The sequence below is a fragment of the Sapajus apella genome, unplaced genomic scaffold (genome assembly GCF_009761245.1).
Source record: "Sapajus apella isolate SASKATOON/1434 unplaced genomic scaffold, GSC_monkey_1.0 scaffold10, whole genome shotgun sequence".
In the NCBI taxonomy this organism is placed as follows: Eukaryota; Metazoa; Chordata; class Mammalia; order Primates; family Cebidae; genus Sapajus; species Sapajus apella.
The window spans coordinates 24925185-24940758 of NW_022436950.1; the positions used below are offsets into that span (position 1 = coordinate 24925185).

At 38.1% G+C, this 15574-nt stretch overlaps 1 protein-coding gene across 1 annotated transcript in view; it reads right to left on the reverse strand.

Moving 5' to 3' along the window:
• Positions 1–11043: 11043 nt before the first annotated feature.
• Positions 11044–15574, reverse strand: part of VWC2L (von Willebrand factor C domain containing 2 like) — a 177016-nt gene continuing 172485 nt past the window's right edge. The window contains exon 4 of the mRNA XM_032277664.1: positions 11044–14335. Coding sequence (XP_032133555.1) covers positions 14187–14335 — 149 coding nt within the window. The 3' untranslated portion in view covers positions 11044–14186. The remainder of the gene's footprint in view (positions 14336–15574) is intronic.

Here is a 15574-nt window from a genome sequence, read left to right on the forward strand (position 1 = left end):
TTCCTTTATTCAGTCAGTTTCCAAGTCTCCATAATACCATTGCTGAAATTTAGCCAAAAGGATCCACTTTGTTTTGTTCCTGTGAAAACCTCTCTAGCGGCAGCTCTCACTGTCTGTTGTTTTGAGCACAGCTACCATCTAGTCCTGCTTACACATAACGTCACTTTCCCCAGGTAAATTTTTATGGTAAAGCTAGAACCAGAATCCTCTCTCCAAGGTGTACATTGGGCTCTGCTGCTCCTTCTTTTAAAACACTCAGTGGTTTCCTAACGCTTAGAGATGAAAGTGTAATTTCTTAACAGTGCCCCCAGGGTCCTTGCTGGCTTGCTCTGTACCCGTCTTGCTGGGACCGTCTCTCAGCCTGAGTGCGCCGTGGCTCTGCATGTGGATCCTCACGCATGAATGTTGCTTTATGCTGCATGTCTTTATTGGTGGCGGTCCCTCAGCTGGATTTCTCTGCCTCTGGTTAGTCCTTGTTCATCTTTCTAGACTCAACTGTAAATCTTTTTTTCTCTTAAAAAACCCTCTCGGAAACCTAATTAGAATTAATACTTTTTTATGTGGCATCACATTACATGCAAACCTCTTTCTGTTGAAATTTTATTGACACTTTTTTGTTTGTCTCTCCTTCACTGGATTATAAGGCTTTTGATAAAAAGACTATTTTGTATTCATCTTTGTACCCTCAACATCAAGCCCAGTGCCTCCCACGTGGCAAATGATTAGGAATCCCTGTTAAGTTGTCTTTGGACTAAAATAATACATTAAATAGTTTTACCTAAGATTTCCTTTCCTTCGCCTGAGACTTTCAGATAGGGTACACTATGGGAAAAACCTTGAAAGAATTCTTAACTGGGATGCACTCTGGATCACTTAAAGGATGAAAGATTTTAAGAGAAAGCATCGTGTTAAAAAAGTCAGTGGAGGGGTGCCTGAAGAAAAGACACCAAAATGATATTGGCTATGAGCTTCTGTGAGCTGGTTGCACTTCCAAGATTATAGGATTTTTGCTGTCACACATAAAAGTATGTACTATAAATAAGATTAAGGTATTGGGAATGTAAATACCTTTATTTGTAGATTGCTAATAATTAATGCCCATCAGATTAAGTAACTCATAGACTCTGAAGCCCCTTCCAGTTTTGAAACCCACTGCCAAAAAAAAATCTCAGAATGAAATTTTATTTGACTGTATTATAGCTGCTAGATCAGACCATCATTTTGTCATGCTGGTCATCTGCAGTTGCAAAGAGTGGTCCCTTCAGATGGCCATCTGCATCATCGGTGAAGAAAGCCGAAACACTTGGTGTTCTCTTGATCATTTTCATAAATTTCCTTATGTTCTAAGAACCTCAAAAGTAAAAATGAAGCCAACAAGTCTAATTTTCCTGAAGAAAGAGTAGTTTCAGATGAAAACATGCAAACACGAAAACATGTAACATCTGCCTTATCTCCTCTCTCTGCCAAATGATTCCCTCTAAGTGTATCTACTAGATGTGAGGGAAAAAAAGCACGTTACAAGTCTGTATAAAAATGTCAGTTTGACAGTCTACATGAATCCATTTGCCTGAGAAGGAGTAATGTGCTTCTTTCTGATCAAGTGTGTTCGCTCTACTGACCTTCTATTTATTTGGTGGTCAAAATGCTGAGCAGCTGGACTTCTAATTTTAGAAAACTATAATGCGTATATTCCTAAAAATGAGAAAAAATTTGTGTTTGGAAAAAGTGGATTTATTTGACACTCAAGATTCATTTGCTTGTTCAAATAAATTTACATTTCCCTCCTAAAATAAGAACACCAAGATGAAAACAAGTGAAAGCGTTCAGGAGTAAAAATAAATTTGTATCTCGAGGATGCCTGCAGTATTTCTTTTAATTTTTTCCTTTATTAATTCACTCATTCAAAAATATTACCTGAACATCTTCTATGCACCAGGCACACTACTAAGTGCCTCATCAGCTTATGGTTTGAAAGAATAGACAGCTCTCTTATTTCATAAAAATAATTATTTGTGGAGTCATGAGTTTTTTTTAAAAAAAAAAAAGTCTAGAAGGCCATAGAAGAACACCATGAGAGACCAGACCCAGTCCAGGTATGAGTTTGCTGCTCCTTAAAAAGAAGGCTGAGAAAAGACATAGCCAGGAGAGGCAGTGGGTGGTGGGGAAGATCAGGGTGTCCTAGAAAGAGATTAGGGCCCACAGTTCCTGCTAGGAGGAGCTCTTCTCAGGAAATGCTTCCGCACTCTCTCTAGTCTCCAGCGACCCACCCTGGATGCCATGAGGCTTTTTCCCCCCCTCTCTATTTCCGATCTGATTTTTCTGAACTCATCTGTCAGGGAATCTTGCTTCCTTTCTAGGCCACTAAAAGATTTTACTGAAGAGTGAAAGGAAAAAATGGTAATTGACGAATTCAACTAGAAGTGATGAAATAATAGAGGGAAGGGCAAGCCCTCTTCTTCAGAAATAGAAACTGACCTCACCTCTGCTTAACTTTTCCTCTGCCTAGAAGCAGCTCCCAATAGAGGAGCCTAGGAAAGTCCTAAATTATTACATGTTACTGAGTTTCTACAATAGGAAAGTGTAAGTTTAGAGAATTCTCCCTGTTTCTTTATAATCGCTGATCTTTGGGTGAGATTTTAGTCTTGAAAATATTATTATACTTCACCTATAAAAAACGGGATGTAGCTCTGTCAATGAAATAAAATCTTTTTTATAAAGAAAAAATATAGACAAATCTTACAAAATGTTGCACGGAAGATACTAAGTTCAAAAAAAAAAAACACTGCATGATTCTATTTACATAGAGTTTCACACCAGGTGTGAGTGAGTTATGCTCCTGGAATTTCGGCCATTCTTGGTAGGGTTATCATTGGTGGAAGTGAGGTTACTGCCTGGGAAAGGGTACATGGGAACTTGCGAGGGGCTAGTGATATACCCTTTACACACTATGTTATAGGTATGCTAATAGTATGTACACTTTTCCGTATGTGTAGTCTAAAAGTTAAAAAAGATGTTCATATAATCCCATGTTCATTGCAACACCATTCAGAATAGCTAAAAGGTAGAAACAACCTAAATGTCCACTGACAGACAAGTAGATAAAGAAAAGGTGGTGTATACCTATAATGGAATATTATTTGGCCATTAAAAAGAAGGAAATTCTACAATAGGAGAGAGCATGGTTGAAAGTTGAGAACATTATGCTAGGTGAAATTAGCCAGTCACACTAAGACAGATACCATAAGATTCAAATACTGTAAGATATCTAAAATAGTCAAATTCATAGAGTCAAAGAGGGGAATGGTGGTTTCCAGGGTGATGTGGGGAGGGAGAAATGAAGAGTTACTAATTAACAAAGTTTCAGTTAAGCAAGGTGGATAAGTTCTTGGATTTGTTGTACATTATTGTACCTATAATCAACAATACTGTATTATACACTTAATGTGTTAAGAGGGTAAATCCCATATTAAGTGTTCTTGCCGCAATAAAATAAAGATATTCACTCAGATTAAATCCTTCATATAAAGAAGAAAGGCATTTGGCCTTGCAAACATTCTGGTGATATCTACAGAGCCATTAAGAAGTGGACCTTTACAATGATCCAGTTTATTTGACTTAGCTCAATAGACATAAATCAGGTCTTAAATTACTTTCAGCTAGATTATTCAGTTCAACCTCAGTTCTGGTGATGCTAAGTATGCAATTGTTCAAATTAACGAATTAAAAAAATCTATATTTCATTGTGGACCTGAGAAGAGGGTTAGAAAACATATTTCTAGTTGTATTTCAATGTAGACATAGTGCATTTCCAATATACTCCTTTATTTCTCCAGAAGACAACTAAAGAAAATAGTATAGTGCTGTGTACCCGGCCTACATGCTGTGGATTTTTATGTACTGAAATATGGATGATATGGTAAACAAAGAGTATTTTTTTGCATTGACATCATTTCAATAGGCACATGAGTTTGATGACTAGCCTTCCATTTTCTGCAAGTGAAAATCAATGGGATGGAATATGTGATTACAGATATATTCTGGTTTCACTTCTGCAAGTGCAAAGAAAGGAAATGTATCATTGCATGCTACATTGGTGTTGCAAAATATCATAATTCTGTGCACCTCCGCCATTTTTAAGTTACTTTATGCTTTTTCTGATGCATCATTTCACAGCTTTGCTGCTGTGAGCCTGACCTCCCTGCTCATTGGAGGACAGTTGATTTCCAGAAGATTTTTTAAAAATAAAGACCCAGTTGAGATGTTCTACTGAAGCTATTACAGGATGCTGACTCTGGTAGCCAGTGTCCTGGCTGCTACTGTAAGTCACTGTACTGGAGGAATGGGAGTGAGAAATAGGAAGGACGCTGTTAGACTCTGCTCTTATTTATGGGTGGTACCTTTTATACAGCTACATATATCCAAAGGGTGCCTCGCACAGTGCCTAATAAGTCATGAGCTAGAAGGTGCAGGTGGATATCTAAAGCAAACTCAGGCAATTAAAGTTAACATTCCTGAGAGCAGAATGCTTGTCAGGCTGAGAAACAGGCAACTGATGGTTGAGAACCTCCTGGAACTTTGCTAGGTTTTCTGAGGGAACTGAAAGCAGCCCAGCCAATAGGATACAAGTATGCCTTACATAAACAATAAAGTGGCTTGGATAATATTATCCTCCAAATGTACATTAAGTATCATCCTGCTGATCTGCATACCCAGGGAAGTTATTCTGTTTATCTTATAGAAGGAGTGTCTTACAAGGCCACATCAGATAGTAAACATAGCAGGTAAATGGAAGATAAGCCCTCTTATGCAGAAGTAACTGTCTAATTACAAAAAAAAAAAAAGCCCAAACAAAAACAAAAATCCCAATTATACGCTTATGTTAATATTTACACATTTAATAAGAAATATTTTCTTTTTATACATATATTTCATTGCCACCGCAACGATTTTAGGTTTCATGGCAGTTTGATTTTCATTCCCCTGTGTGACTTTCCTTCACTCATGTTCAGCCTCCCTCTTAAATCGATGAACCACATGAGCCACAAATGATTAGGGATGGGAAATTAAATGTATGAACAAGCAGAACTAATAAAGTACCTCACAGCCAGGCAAAGATGGAATAAAGTTACTGTAGGCTAAACAAGCCTGTGATTTTTAGGTACAAAAGAGAAGAGTATACTAGGCAGATGGAAACATAGTGAATATTTGATCTTAATGACACAACCATCAGTTTACCATAACGTTTATAATGTTTTACATTTCTATAGATGTATAGATTTATACCATTTACACATACAAATGTCTACACATACACACCTTAGATATTTTTATACTTGCAATTTACAAATTATATGCCTTATATTTCTATATCCCATAACCTCAAAATTGATCTTCAAGATAGTTTGTAGTACCCTTTTATTATCTGTAAAATTGTAACACAGGAAATTTCTTGACAACTGGTTTCAAGACTGGTCTTGTGAGTTTCCAGAGCACATGGCCATCCTCATATAGTTATTTCCATAAATTTGGAAAGAGGTTCCTGCTCAAAAATACATCTCTTTCTTGCTCACTGATGCTGTAACAGAGGCCCAGCCTTGAGTTGTGCAGCTGAGCCTGGTACCAAGTAGGCTTTAAATAGATTAGGCCAACAGAGCAACTACTGTTGACAGATGGCATTAATTACTCAAATTCCTACAGAGATACAAGGACAATTTCTGACAAAATGCAGTGCAGTGGGTACCTGCAGCAGTGAGTAGAGGAGAAGAGGTTCCACTAATCAGTAACTGACTACAGAAAAGGATTGTCATCAAGATGCATGACGACTTCACAATATGGAAGTGACCCATCTTTGCTTTTGCTGGAATTTGCTCAAAGCCCCTGGTTTTATGAGGCATATATTTACTGATTTGAATGGATTTTATTATCAGCAAAATAGAGCAGTTACATGGTCTGAGCTGTATCAGCAGAAACTCTACTTTATAAACTGCAAAATGGCATTGACCACTTTCCTCATTCTTTCCCTGATCTGTTTCTCTTTTAAGACTGAGACAAAAAATTCCATTTCCCAGAAAGCATTCTCAATGTACTTGCTCCCAATGTACCTGTTCATATCCAACACACAGCATTTACCTCTCTCTCTTACTGTGGGTGAACCTTGCCTTGTTGTTTGCCCCATCAGACTGTAAGCTTCTAGGGCGCAGGGAAAAAAAATGCATCATTCAGTTTAACCACAGTGTAGTTTCCTAGCTGGAAAGTTGTTAATTGAATAAAAGAATAAATCTTTTTATTAATATGACAGATAAGAGAAAAAGATTGGATTGTAGGAATTGGGTTAGCTACAACACAGTGTGGAGATGTCTCAGAAACTTAAGCATCTATTTTATTAACATGATATACTTTAAAACCCTGAATCTATTTTTTTCTGAATTAAGTACTTTTTTGTATTTTTCTCGGAGTTCCTGACTCATAACATGTATGTGATAAACTTGCAGCAGAGCTATCTCGAACCAGAACCTGGATAAACTTGTGTGTAATCATAGAAAATACCCTAGAGTATGGTGACTTCTGAAGCAAACACTAAAGTCACCAGAGAAGTAGGTGGTTGAAGGGAACTATTGTCTGGAAGTTAAATAACCTGCCTGTGTGGAGACCTTTCCCCTGAGATGGTGGCTACTGGAAGCCAGAGACAGACCTTTCAACAAGATTAAAGAGATGCTATTAATTGCTATCGATCATGGGTCAACAAATTAAATTGCATCTGCAACTGCATCTCTGAAAGGTCTGAATGAGAAATGCAGTTAATGGGTCTGGCTGACCCAATGTTGTGATTAATTAAAAAGGGAATGCAACCAAAAAACAAATAAAGGCAAAGAAATATATAATGGGAGAAGGGTGGACAACCTTAAAAATCTCAAGTCAAAAGCCTTTCCCAGGACCTAAGTTGTTCTTTAACTCTATATATCCTGGGGGGGAAAAACAAACAAAAAACAGAGAAGGCCAGAGTGAACAGCTAAATAAGTATTTTTTTGAATTTCTGGAATTCTCGTGAGCAACAATATGAAAAACCAACATTTTAGATTCTGAAGGGGCAAGTGAGGAAAGAGGTGTTGGAAACTTATAAGCAGTTTGTGTCACAGTATGCAGATAAATTGTTTCACTATGGTGTGAGATTAATATTTGCCACATACCAATGAATGAATTCTGTTACTCTCAGCATTCCAAATTTGACCTCCATTTCAAAAATACCTTGAAAAAAATGACTAGTGGTAAACTTTGTTGATTCAAATTGTAATTATTCAAACTGAGATACAAATAATGTTGGTAAATAGTAAAAGGGTGGGCTGCCCCAAAGACTACTTTATCTGAGGTTGACTCGGAATATCTGATACATTGCCAGCATCTTCAGCATAAGGTCCTAAAATGATATCATGAGCCACCCTTAGGTAGGTTGCATATTTTTGGTGGTGGTTTTATTAGCATCAATGTCCTTCTAATCACGTGGGTAGAAAATGTGGCCGTTTTAATTCTTGAACCCCCATTTGATCCTCCATAAAGTCCTGTTGTTCCAGCTGGTCTGTTTGAGTCTTGCCACTTCCAGAACAGATCTTCATTCTTTTTCCTGGTCTTCTGTGATTACCTCTCTCAGTGTCTCCACCTTTCTCTCCCTAGGCCCCAAAGCATCCTTCACTCTGCTATCAGATTTGTTGTTAAGATACAAATATGTTATTTGATGTCGATTAATCAATAGTGTATCAACCAAAACCAAGTCTGATTTTCTTGGCATAATCTTCCAGGTCTTAACAATTGAGTTTCCTTCCCAGACAAAATCTCCCTGTATGCCCCCATCTAATCTGTGTGCCTTACACTCTAATCACACCTGACTGCATCTCACGCTCCAAATATGCTGTACTGTATTCATTTTTTGTTGCTCTATAATATCATTCTCTTAAATACCTGCCCAACTTGTATCTAACTGACAAGATCCAAATCCAATATCACCTTATCCATGAGATTGCTTTTCTGATACTATACGTCTTAGTAATGATAGCTTCTTGTGCTAGGCCCTATTCTAAACTATGTTATGGGTAGTATTCTGTTTAATGCTCACAACCCTCTAATATAAAAGCTGGTTCTGCCTCTGGCTAATCATGGAAGCCTGAGAAAGCCAAAAACCTTCTCTGAGCTTCAGTGTTCCAGTGTGCAAAATGGGATTACTAGTTCATAATTTCATGGTGGTTAGGAGGATGGTTGATTAATGAATGCAAATTATGGTCTTGTTTAAGGTAACCAGTACAGTGTGTGACACTCAGAAGGGGCTCAAGAAATGTTCTCTGAACTTTATATCCTTTATATCCAAATTCCTCCCCAACCCTACCCACCTTACATAATTATTTAGGAGGTTTTAAAAATAAAACTTTAACTTAAAAGTATAGTTTTTTGAAAGTATCCCTACTCAAAACCAGGCTGTAATGTCAGTACTGGCATCATTGAAACTAGATTCTGGGTTTCAAAGAATTAGGAGTTCAAGATTTTAAAAAATTAAGAAAGAAAGCTGTTGTATCATTACAACATCTTTGGAATGTTTGGAATATTCCAAAAATATTTGGAATATTTTCAGTTGTAATGATAAAGCAAATTTTGACTTTCTAAAATTAAGTGAAAGACATTTATTCAACTCAATCTATTTAACTCTTTATGAACAGTACTATGGCACTAGCTGTGTTTTGTTTGATCAAAAGAACAATATGCCCTCTAGGTATGCAATGTTGATTAGGAAGAATCAAGCATTCATACTAGACAGTACAGTCTGAGTATCCCTGATAATGGTGTCACCCCAATTTAAGGTGTAAATCCCTTATGAATTTGATGAACAGGTATAGGTGAGGTTGCTGGCTTAGAGATAGCATTTTGTCTTTCAAAATCATGAAATGTCTTTCTTTAACAGAGTAATATTCCCAACATAAAACCTAAAGTAACAACAAACCCCGGACTCTGTCCCAGTTCATAGCTTTCTCTTCCATACTTTGAGGTGTCCTCTCCATGAGGCTTGAATCTGAATTGAACTGTGAACAGTCTTGTACAATGGACATAGAGAGTAGAGAATTTCTCTCTACTTTGACATGCAAGGAAGTCTAATCTTATTTTAAGAAAACGTTAGTGGAGTAGGGGTATGTATTGTTGCGTGTGGGGATGCCATGCTGATGTTTTCATAGTGGTTGCCCTTGTTTTTCTTCCTCCAACAATGCAGAAGATGATGGGAATTCATGAAATATTGTTCAGTTTTGCTCTGCATTAAGCAATTTGTTTGTCTCAAGGAGAAGAAAAATAACAGTTTACTCTTACTCTGTAAGGAAAGCTTACACACACATCAAAGGCACTGTCTCTTGTGTGCTGGTCATCAGCAACAATTCTTGCTCTGGGGCTTTTTGACCCTTGCAGGTCAATTGGTAGAAAGCCTCTTGCCCTGCTGTTTCCCTGCTCAGAGTCTAGAAAGAACTTTAACATGCAGCTTTAAGAAACACAAATCCTCAAATAACAACAATAAACTCAGGACTCTGTAGGAATTCCTAGCTGAACTTAGGAGGGAAAACAACCACATCAATGTTACAGACAGTTTGAATCATGCAAACATTTATTCCCCTTCATGTTTTAGAAAATCTAAGAAATTCAAATATGGATTAAATATTAAATGATATCAAGGATTTATTAATTTTGTTAGGTTTAATATAATGTATAACAATATGGTTTTGTAAGAAAATGTCACTTTTCTAAAAGGAGATGATTGCTGCGTGTTGTGGGGGTAAAGTGATATGATGCTTGATACTTGCTTTAAAAAAACTTACGAGAGGTTGGGCACAGTGACTCACACTTGTAATCCCAGAACTTTTGGAGGCCACAGCAAACAGATTTCTTGAGCCCAGGAGTTTGAGATCACCCTGGGCAACATGGTGAAACACTGTCTCTACCAAAAAAAAAAAAAAAAAAAAAAGACACAAAGCTAGCCAGGCATGGTGTATCTATAATCATAGCTACACGAGAGGCTGAGGTGGGAGGATCACCTGAGCTGGGAAGGTCAAGGCTGCCGTGAGCTGTAATTGTACCACTGCACTCCAGCCTGTGTGACTGTGTGAGACCCTGTCTCAAAAAAAAAAAGACTTAAGGGGGATAAAGAAAAAATGAAGTATTATATGGAGCTAATATGTTAAGTGAAATAAGTCAGACCCAGAATGAAAAATACTGCATCATTTCACTTTTATATGCAAGCTTATTAGATTTTTGATTTGTGATTTAGGAATAACATTACCTCTTTAAAGGAGTTACATGAGAATTAAATGTGATGAAATAAGTAAATTTCAAGTCACAGTCTCTGGCATATAAGTGTTAAATGAACGGTAGGTAGTAGCACTGGTTATTTAATAAACATTTGTTGGATTGTTTAAAAAAAATCCACAAAATCTTGATCACAGTTGAATCTGGGCAATGGGTAAATGGAGGCTCCTTATACTGTTTTCTTGATTTTTATGTATGTTTGACAACTTTTATAATAAAGAATTCCTACTTAGCTACTTACTAGCCTGTGACTTTGGGAAAGCATTTAGCCTCTTTATATTCTGGTTTCCTCAAGAACAAAGCAGAGATGACAAGAGTTCCTCTCTCACAGGTGTTCTGTATGGACTGGACACAATTCTGTGGGCCCAGAGCTTAGCACAGGGCCTCGCTCTGAGCCAGCACTCAATAATTATAGATTATCATTAGCATAGTATATGGATCTGGGGTCAGGAAAAGGCTTTTCCTATCGCTTTTGCTTTCACTGCTGGCTTATTTGAGCTTCCTCTCAGATCCCCAAGTCAGCAATGCCTTGCATTATGAAAAATGAAAATGTATGCAGGCAATGCAAAAGCTAATGCTTCATTCTAATTGAATACAGCTCTAATGACACATGTACTTTCAGATGATAGAAGTAACCGAGAATTAGTCATTAAATAATGACGGTGGGGAGAAGGGAGAAATTTGGGAAGGAAAATATACCACAAACAATGTTTGCTGGTTAACACACTTTATATTTAACAAAATAATTTTTTAATAATATATTCTTTTACACATCAAATATTGTTGCTAGAATCCCCTTTTTACAGTTTAGTGTTTAGGTTTTTTTTTTTTTTTCTCACTAGTTTTCAGGCACACCATTTTTCAAAGATTTTTAGAAACTGAATTGTTTTTAATAGGCATCAGCTGACAAACAAGATGTTGATCCCTTATTTAAACATAGCTGTCGTTAAAGCCGAGAACCAAAGGCAGAGGAGAAATCGGAGTACAGAGGTGACCGTGTGGCTGCAAACACAGCCTTCACAAGAAACAAACAGCAGATGAGACCAGAACTCTGTTGTTCAGAGTCTAGAAAGAATTTCTCAATGACCTGGGTAGAAGGAAGTTGTAAAATGTTTATCGGTTTATGAGAAATTGTCACAGTATAGGTGCATCTCTCCCTAAAGGGGGAAAAATGTCAGTGCTACAGCATCTTAAAGGAAACAGCTTGTAGTGAAACTTTGAGGGAAAAAAAAGTCCAGCAACAAAACCATTAGTAAAAACCCCTCTCTCTCTAGCTGGTAACAGAGGCCACAGAGCAGCCTGCTTTCTGCAAACTCTCTGAAGAGAGATCCTTAATGGATGTCCCATTCCATTCTAGTAAATTCTTGCTGTGACTCTCACTGTGCCAGTACTTTGATGCAAAATTTCTGCACTTCAACTTCCCAGTTGCACTCTCTTTCTGTTTTTCTATAAAGGACATAGTAACTCCTTAATAATAGATAAGGTACTATGCTGCATGGCTCTATTAATGATATTTTCTGAGTTTCAAACCTTATTCCTGTCATGTATTGTTATTATTCTTTCTTTCCAAGACTGTGGATTTTTGAAGCTGGCAACAGGCAACCTCAGGGCAAAGAAAGCTCTATAATACGTCTCTGTCTAGACACAAGCTGAAGTGTGGAATGCCTTTACTTTTGAGTGCAGACATAAATCATGCAGCATTGCTCATGAATGATTCATGACTGTCTGTATGATGTATCCATGGTGGCAACTGAAAGGCACCAACCCTTGCTGCAAATTGGTGTTGTAAGGGAAGGTGGCTTGATGTTCTTCCTCGGGATGGTGCTGGCATGGCTATTTGTATCATAACACAAGCACAGTGTGCGTAAAAGTGTCAGGTCTGACTCGTCGGCACATTAATTTTGGAAATGATAACTCTTTCCTGATGACGGGAGATGCTTCCAGGGAGGATAGGCTGACAATTTTAAATGAAAAAGCAGTTGACAAGACTCAAAAAATGTTTCCTGAGGGCAGGCCTGTAGCATTAGAAGCCCCACTCTCTGTGGAGAAGACTGACCCCTTGGGAATGGTGACTCTGTGTGTCCCAAAGGGATCAGAAGCTCACACAAGCCACAAGTGCTGCTAGAACTTGCCTAGTGTGTCCCCAGGCAGAAACTATTCTATTACTGATTATTCTAGACCACTGGTTTTAAACCAGGTGAAATTACGTCCCTCACTCCCACCCCTTAGGGACATCAGGCAATGTCTGGAGACATTTGGTTGTCACCAGCCACTGGAACGTTGTTGCTACTGGCACCTAGTGGATAGAGGCCAGAGATGCTGCTGAACATTCTAAAACACAACAGATAATATCTGGCCCCAAATGTCAATACTACTCAGATTGAGACGCCTTGCTCTAGAATATGGCACTCCACAGGAGCTATGGCAAAGCCCAGGTTGGGGGAGCAGAAAAAGAAAGAACGTTGATAATGAAGACAACCTTAAAGTCTCTTCAAGGACCCCATCAAATCTGCACCAGGGTTTTTAGGACAGGTGTGTGGAATAAGCGACTAACTACGCCATGTGGTTTCAGAATCGTTAATTTTGCACTTGAATCGAGGTGGCATCAGATACCCTGTGTATTTCGTTTTCTCTGTGATTATACTAGCAGCATTACCAGGGCAACCTGGAGACTCTTCAAAGGTTCACTTTAATTGTTCAGTATCTAATATATACATTTTAAAAAAATGTTCAACAAATGGAATTGTTTGTGCAAGACTCACTCTACCCTAATCTTTAATTGAAATCAGCACTTGAGGTGGAAAGAGTGTCCTGAATCTGTGTTTTAGACGTAGGGCTAAGTAGTTGTTCCTACAACATGGGAAACAGTCCCAAACCACAAAACTGTCATTGTGGACTATTGGCTTTTAGCCAAATCTGAACTCAAAAGCCAGAAATGTTCAGAAGGATTCAGATTCACAGTGGGGTTTCTCACCCTGGTTCTGGTGTGGATATTGCCCGGTGATAGAGTGAGTTTAGAGTGTGTTTAGTTACAAACCAAACTCAAATTTCACATCATGAAAAAGTCTGGTGATTAATGCTACAATTTTAAAGATCTCTCTTTGGATGCTTGAGTTAAGCTCATGGTATTCTTTACATAACAGATTTTGATTGGCAGTTTAGAGGTTTTGCATATAAAATGTGTGGTTTGTAAGAATTAAATTGTGAGCCCTCACATAATGGGTAGAGTACTTGTTCCCAACCCTGTCCAGCGATAGGTCCATCTATGTGCCCATCTCTCTTTCCTTAATCTACAGGGCATGATTCGCCCTAGGGGAGAAGTTGGGTGGTCTTGTATCTCCCAGCTCGGGAAAGATCCGTTCCCCTGACATTCCTTTAGCAAACCCTTTAACACAACTCAAAACTTTACAGTGTAGTCAAATCTAGCTCCTTAGACTCTAAAAGTGAAGAAACAAATACTACAGGAGAAAAATGTCATGTACGATGTACAGAAGAGTAAAAATGAAGTAAACCAGGGAACAGTGAGCTGGTAGGTCAGAGGCATCACCAGGGGAGGAACCTGTGCAAGGCTGTTTCTTTCCTTTTGTTCCAGAAATCCGGTCGTCAAGTCACCATCAAGCATTGGTAAATACAAAAGCAATTTAGATAGCTATATACTCTATATATTTTATACAGCAAGAGAGAAAGAGAGAAATTTCCTCTTAGCAAAATATTCACTTTTATCAACCCTAGAAGGTTTTGCTGGTGACCCTGTTGTAGCTGGCAGGAGTTTGTTTGTTTTGTGTTGTGTTAAACATGTGCAGTGTAGAAGCCATAGCATCCTTTCCTAAGAACTCGTCATTGGTTGGAAGTTTTTCCTACACAGTCTGCTTGCCTTGGCATTCACGTTTTGAACACTGAGCAGGCTTCCACCAGTCCCCGTTGTGACAGTGACAGATGTTACATTCGTCCACTTTCACTTCAATGCCAGCTGGAATTATTGTAGTTCCTGCAAAGCAGTTTGGACCTGGAACACACAGATACATTGATTAGTTGATTAAATCTGTGAGGCTCCCTTTCTCCCCACCATCCAAACCCAAGCGCCCATGCCGCGAATGAGTAGGTCAGACTACTCTAATGAGTTATCATCAAGGAATTTTCTAGCCATCTCCTTTAAATTCAAACATTCAACTCTGCCACCTTTTGTGCACAGCTCATATTTCCCACGTATATCATGAACTTAAAAGAGACAATCTTCCAAAAAAAATCATATTGTCTGCTTCCTGAGTACACACAGTTTAGGTTCTGTGGATTAAACTCTATCCGTTTTCTCCTCTGGGATGTAAAGGCTGCCAGTGTATGCTCTGAAACACAAGGGGAGGACTGACATGGTCTGCATCAGATGGTGGCACCCGTGGCCTGTCCTCTCCCTTTGGGTGGTGGGTATGAGACAATAAACTCGCTCGTTCCCCAGCTTCAGTGCCTCTCCAGCCCAGTTCCTGGAATCCAGAGCTTGTTTCTTGATAACAATGAATAATTCATGACCAGATGATTTATTCATGTCCTGAACAAGCTTTGTTAGAGGTTCATTTGATTTTTATAAATGGACTTCCTTTAATCTGCTGGCTATCTTTTTTTTTTGAAGAATGACCCAAAATGGTTGGCTTTTGAAAATCAGCAGGAATTTTACTTTTTCACATTCAAAAGCCTTATTGAAAGTGTCCCCTGCTCATCATAAATGAATGTTTTAAAAATTGCCAATTTCAGGTTTTTAAGAATTTCTTGGCTGTTTTCTTTCTCTCCTTTCTCTTACTTTCCCCTTATTTTTTTCCTTTTTTTTTTTTTTTGACCTTCCCAATGTAGAAATATCACTGTTCAGTGTTAGTTGTTGTTAGTACATTTCCCAAATTCAAATGGAATAAAAATTGCTTCCCAAAGTGCAGTGGATTCTAGTAGGGTGGTACAAATTGCTCTTTCTTTGAAGCTATTTGATATTAAGTCTCTGAAGTACACATTTGCGTAAAGAGAGAGAAAACGTTGAGTTGTGTCTACCAGTGATTTATTAATCCAGCATTACCGGCCACTCACCATAACCACTACAAAGTAACATGGCAATGTATATCAATATCAGTGCCCTACTTTCACTCTCCTACCCTTGATAAGCAAGACTGTCTTTACCATCAAATAAATGAAATCTGGGGTTATGTGTAGTTCCGCTTCATAATTGGAGTCTTGCATTTATAAAACTGTAATTAAGTTACAATGT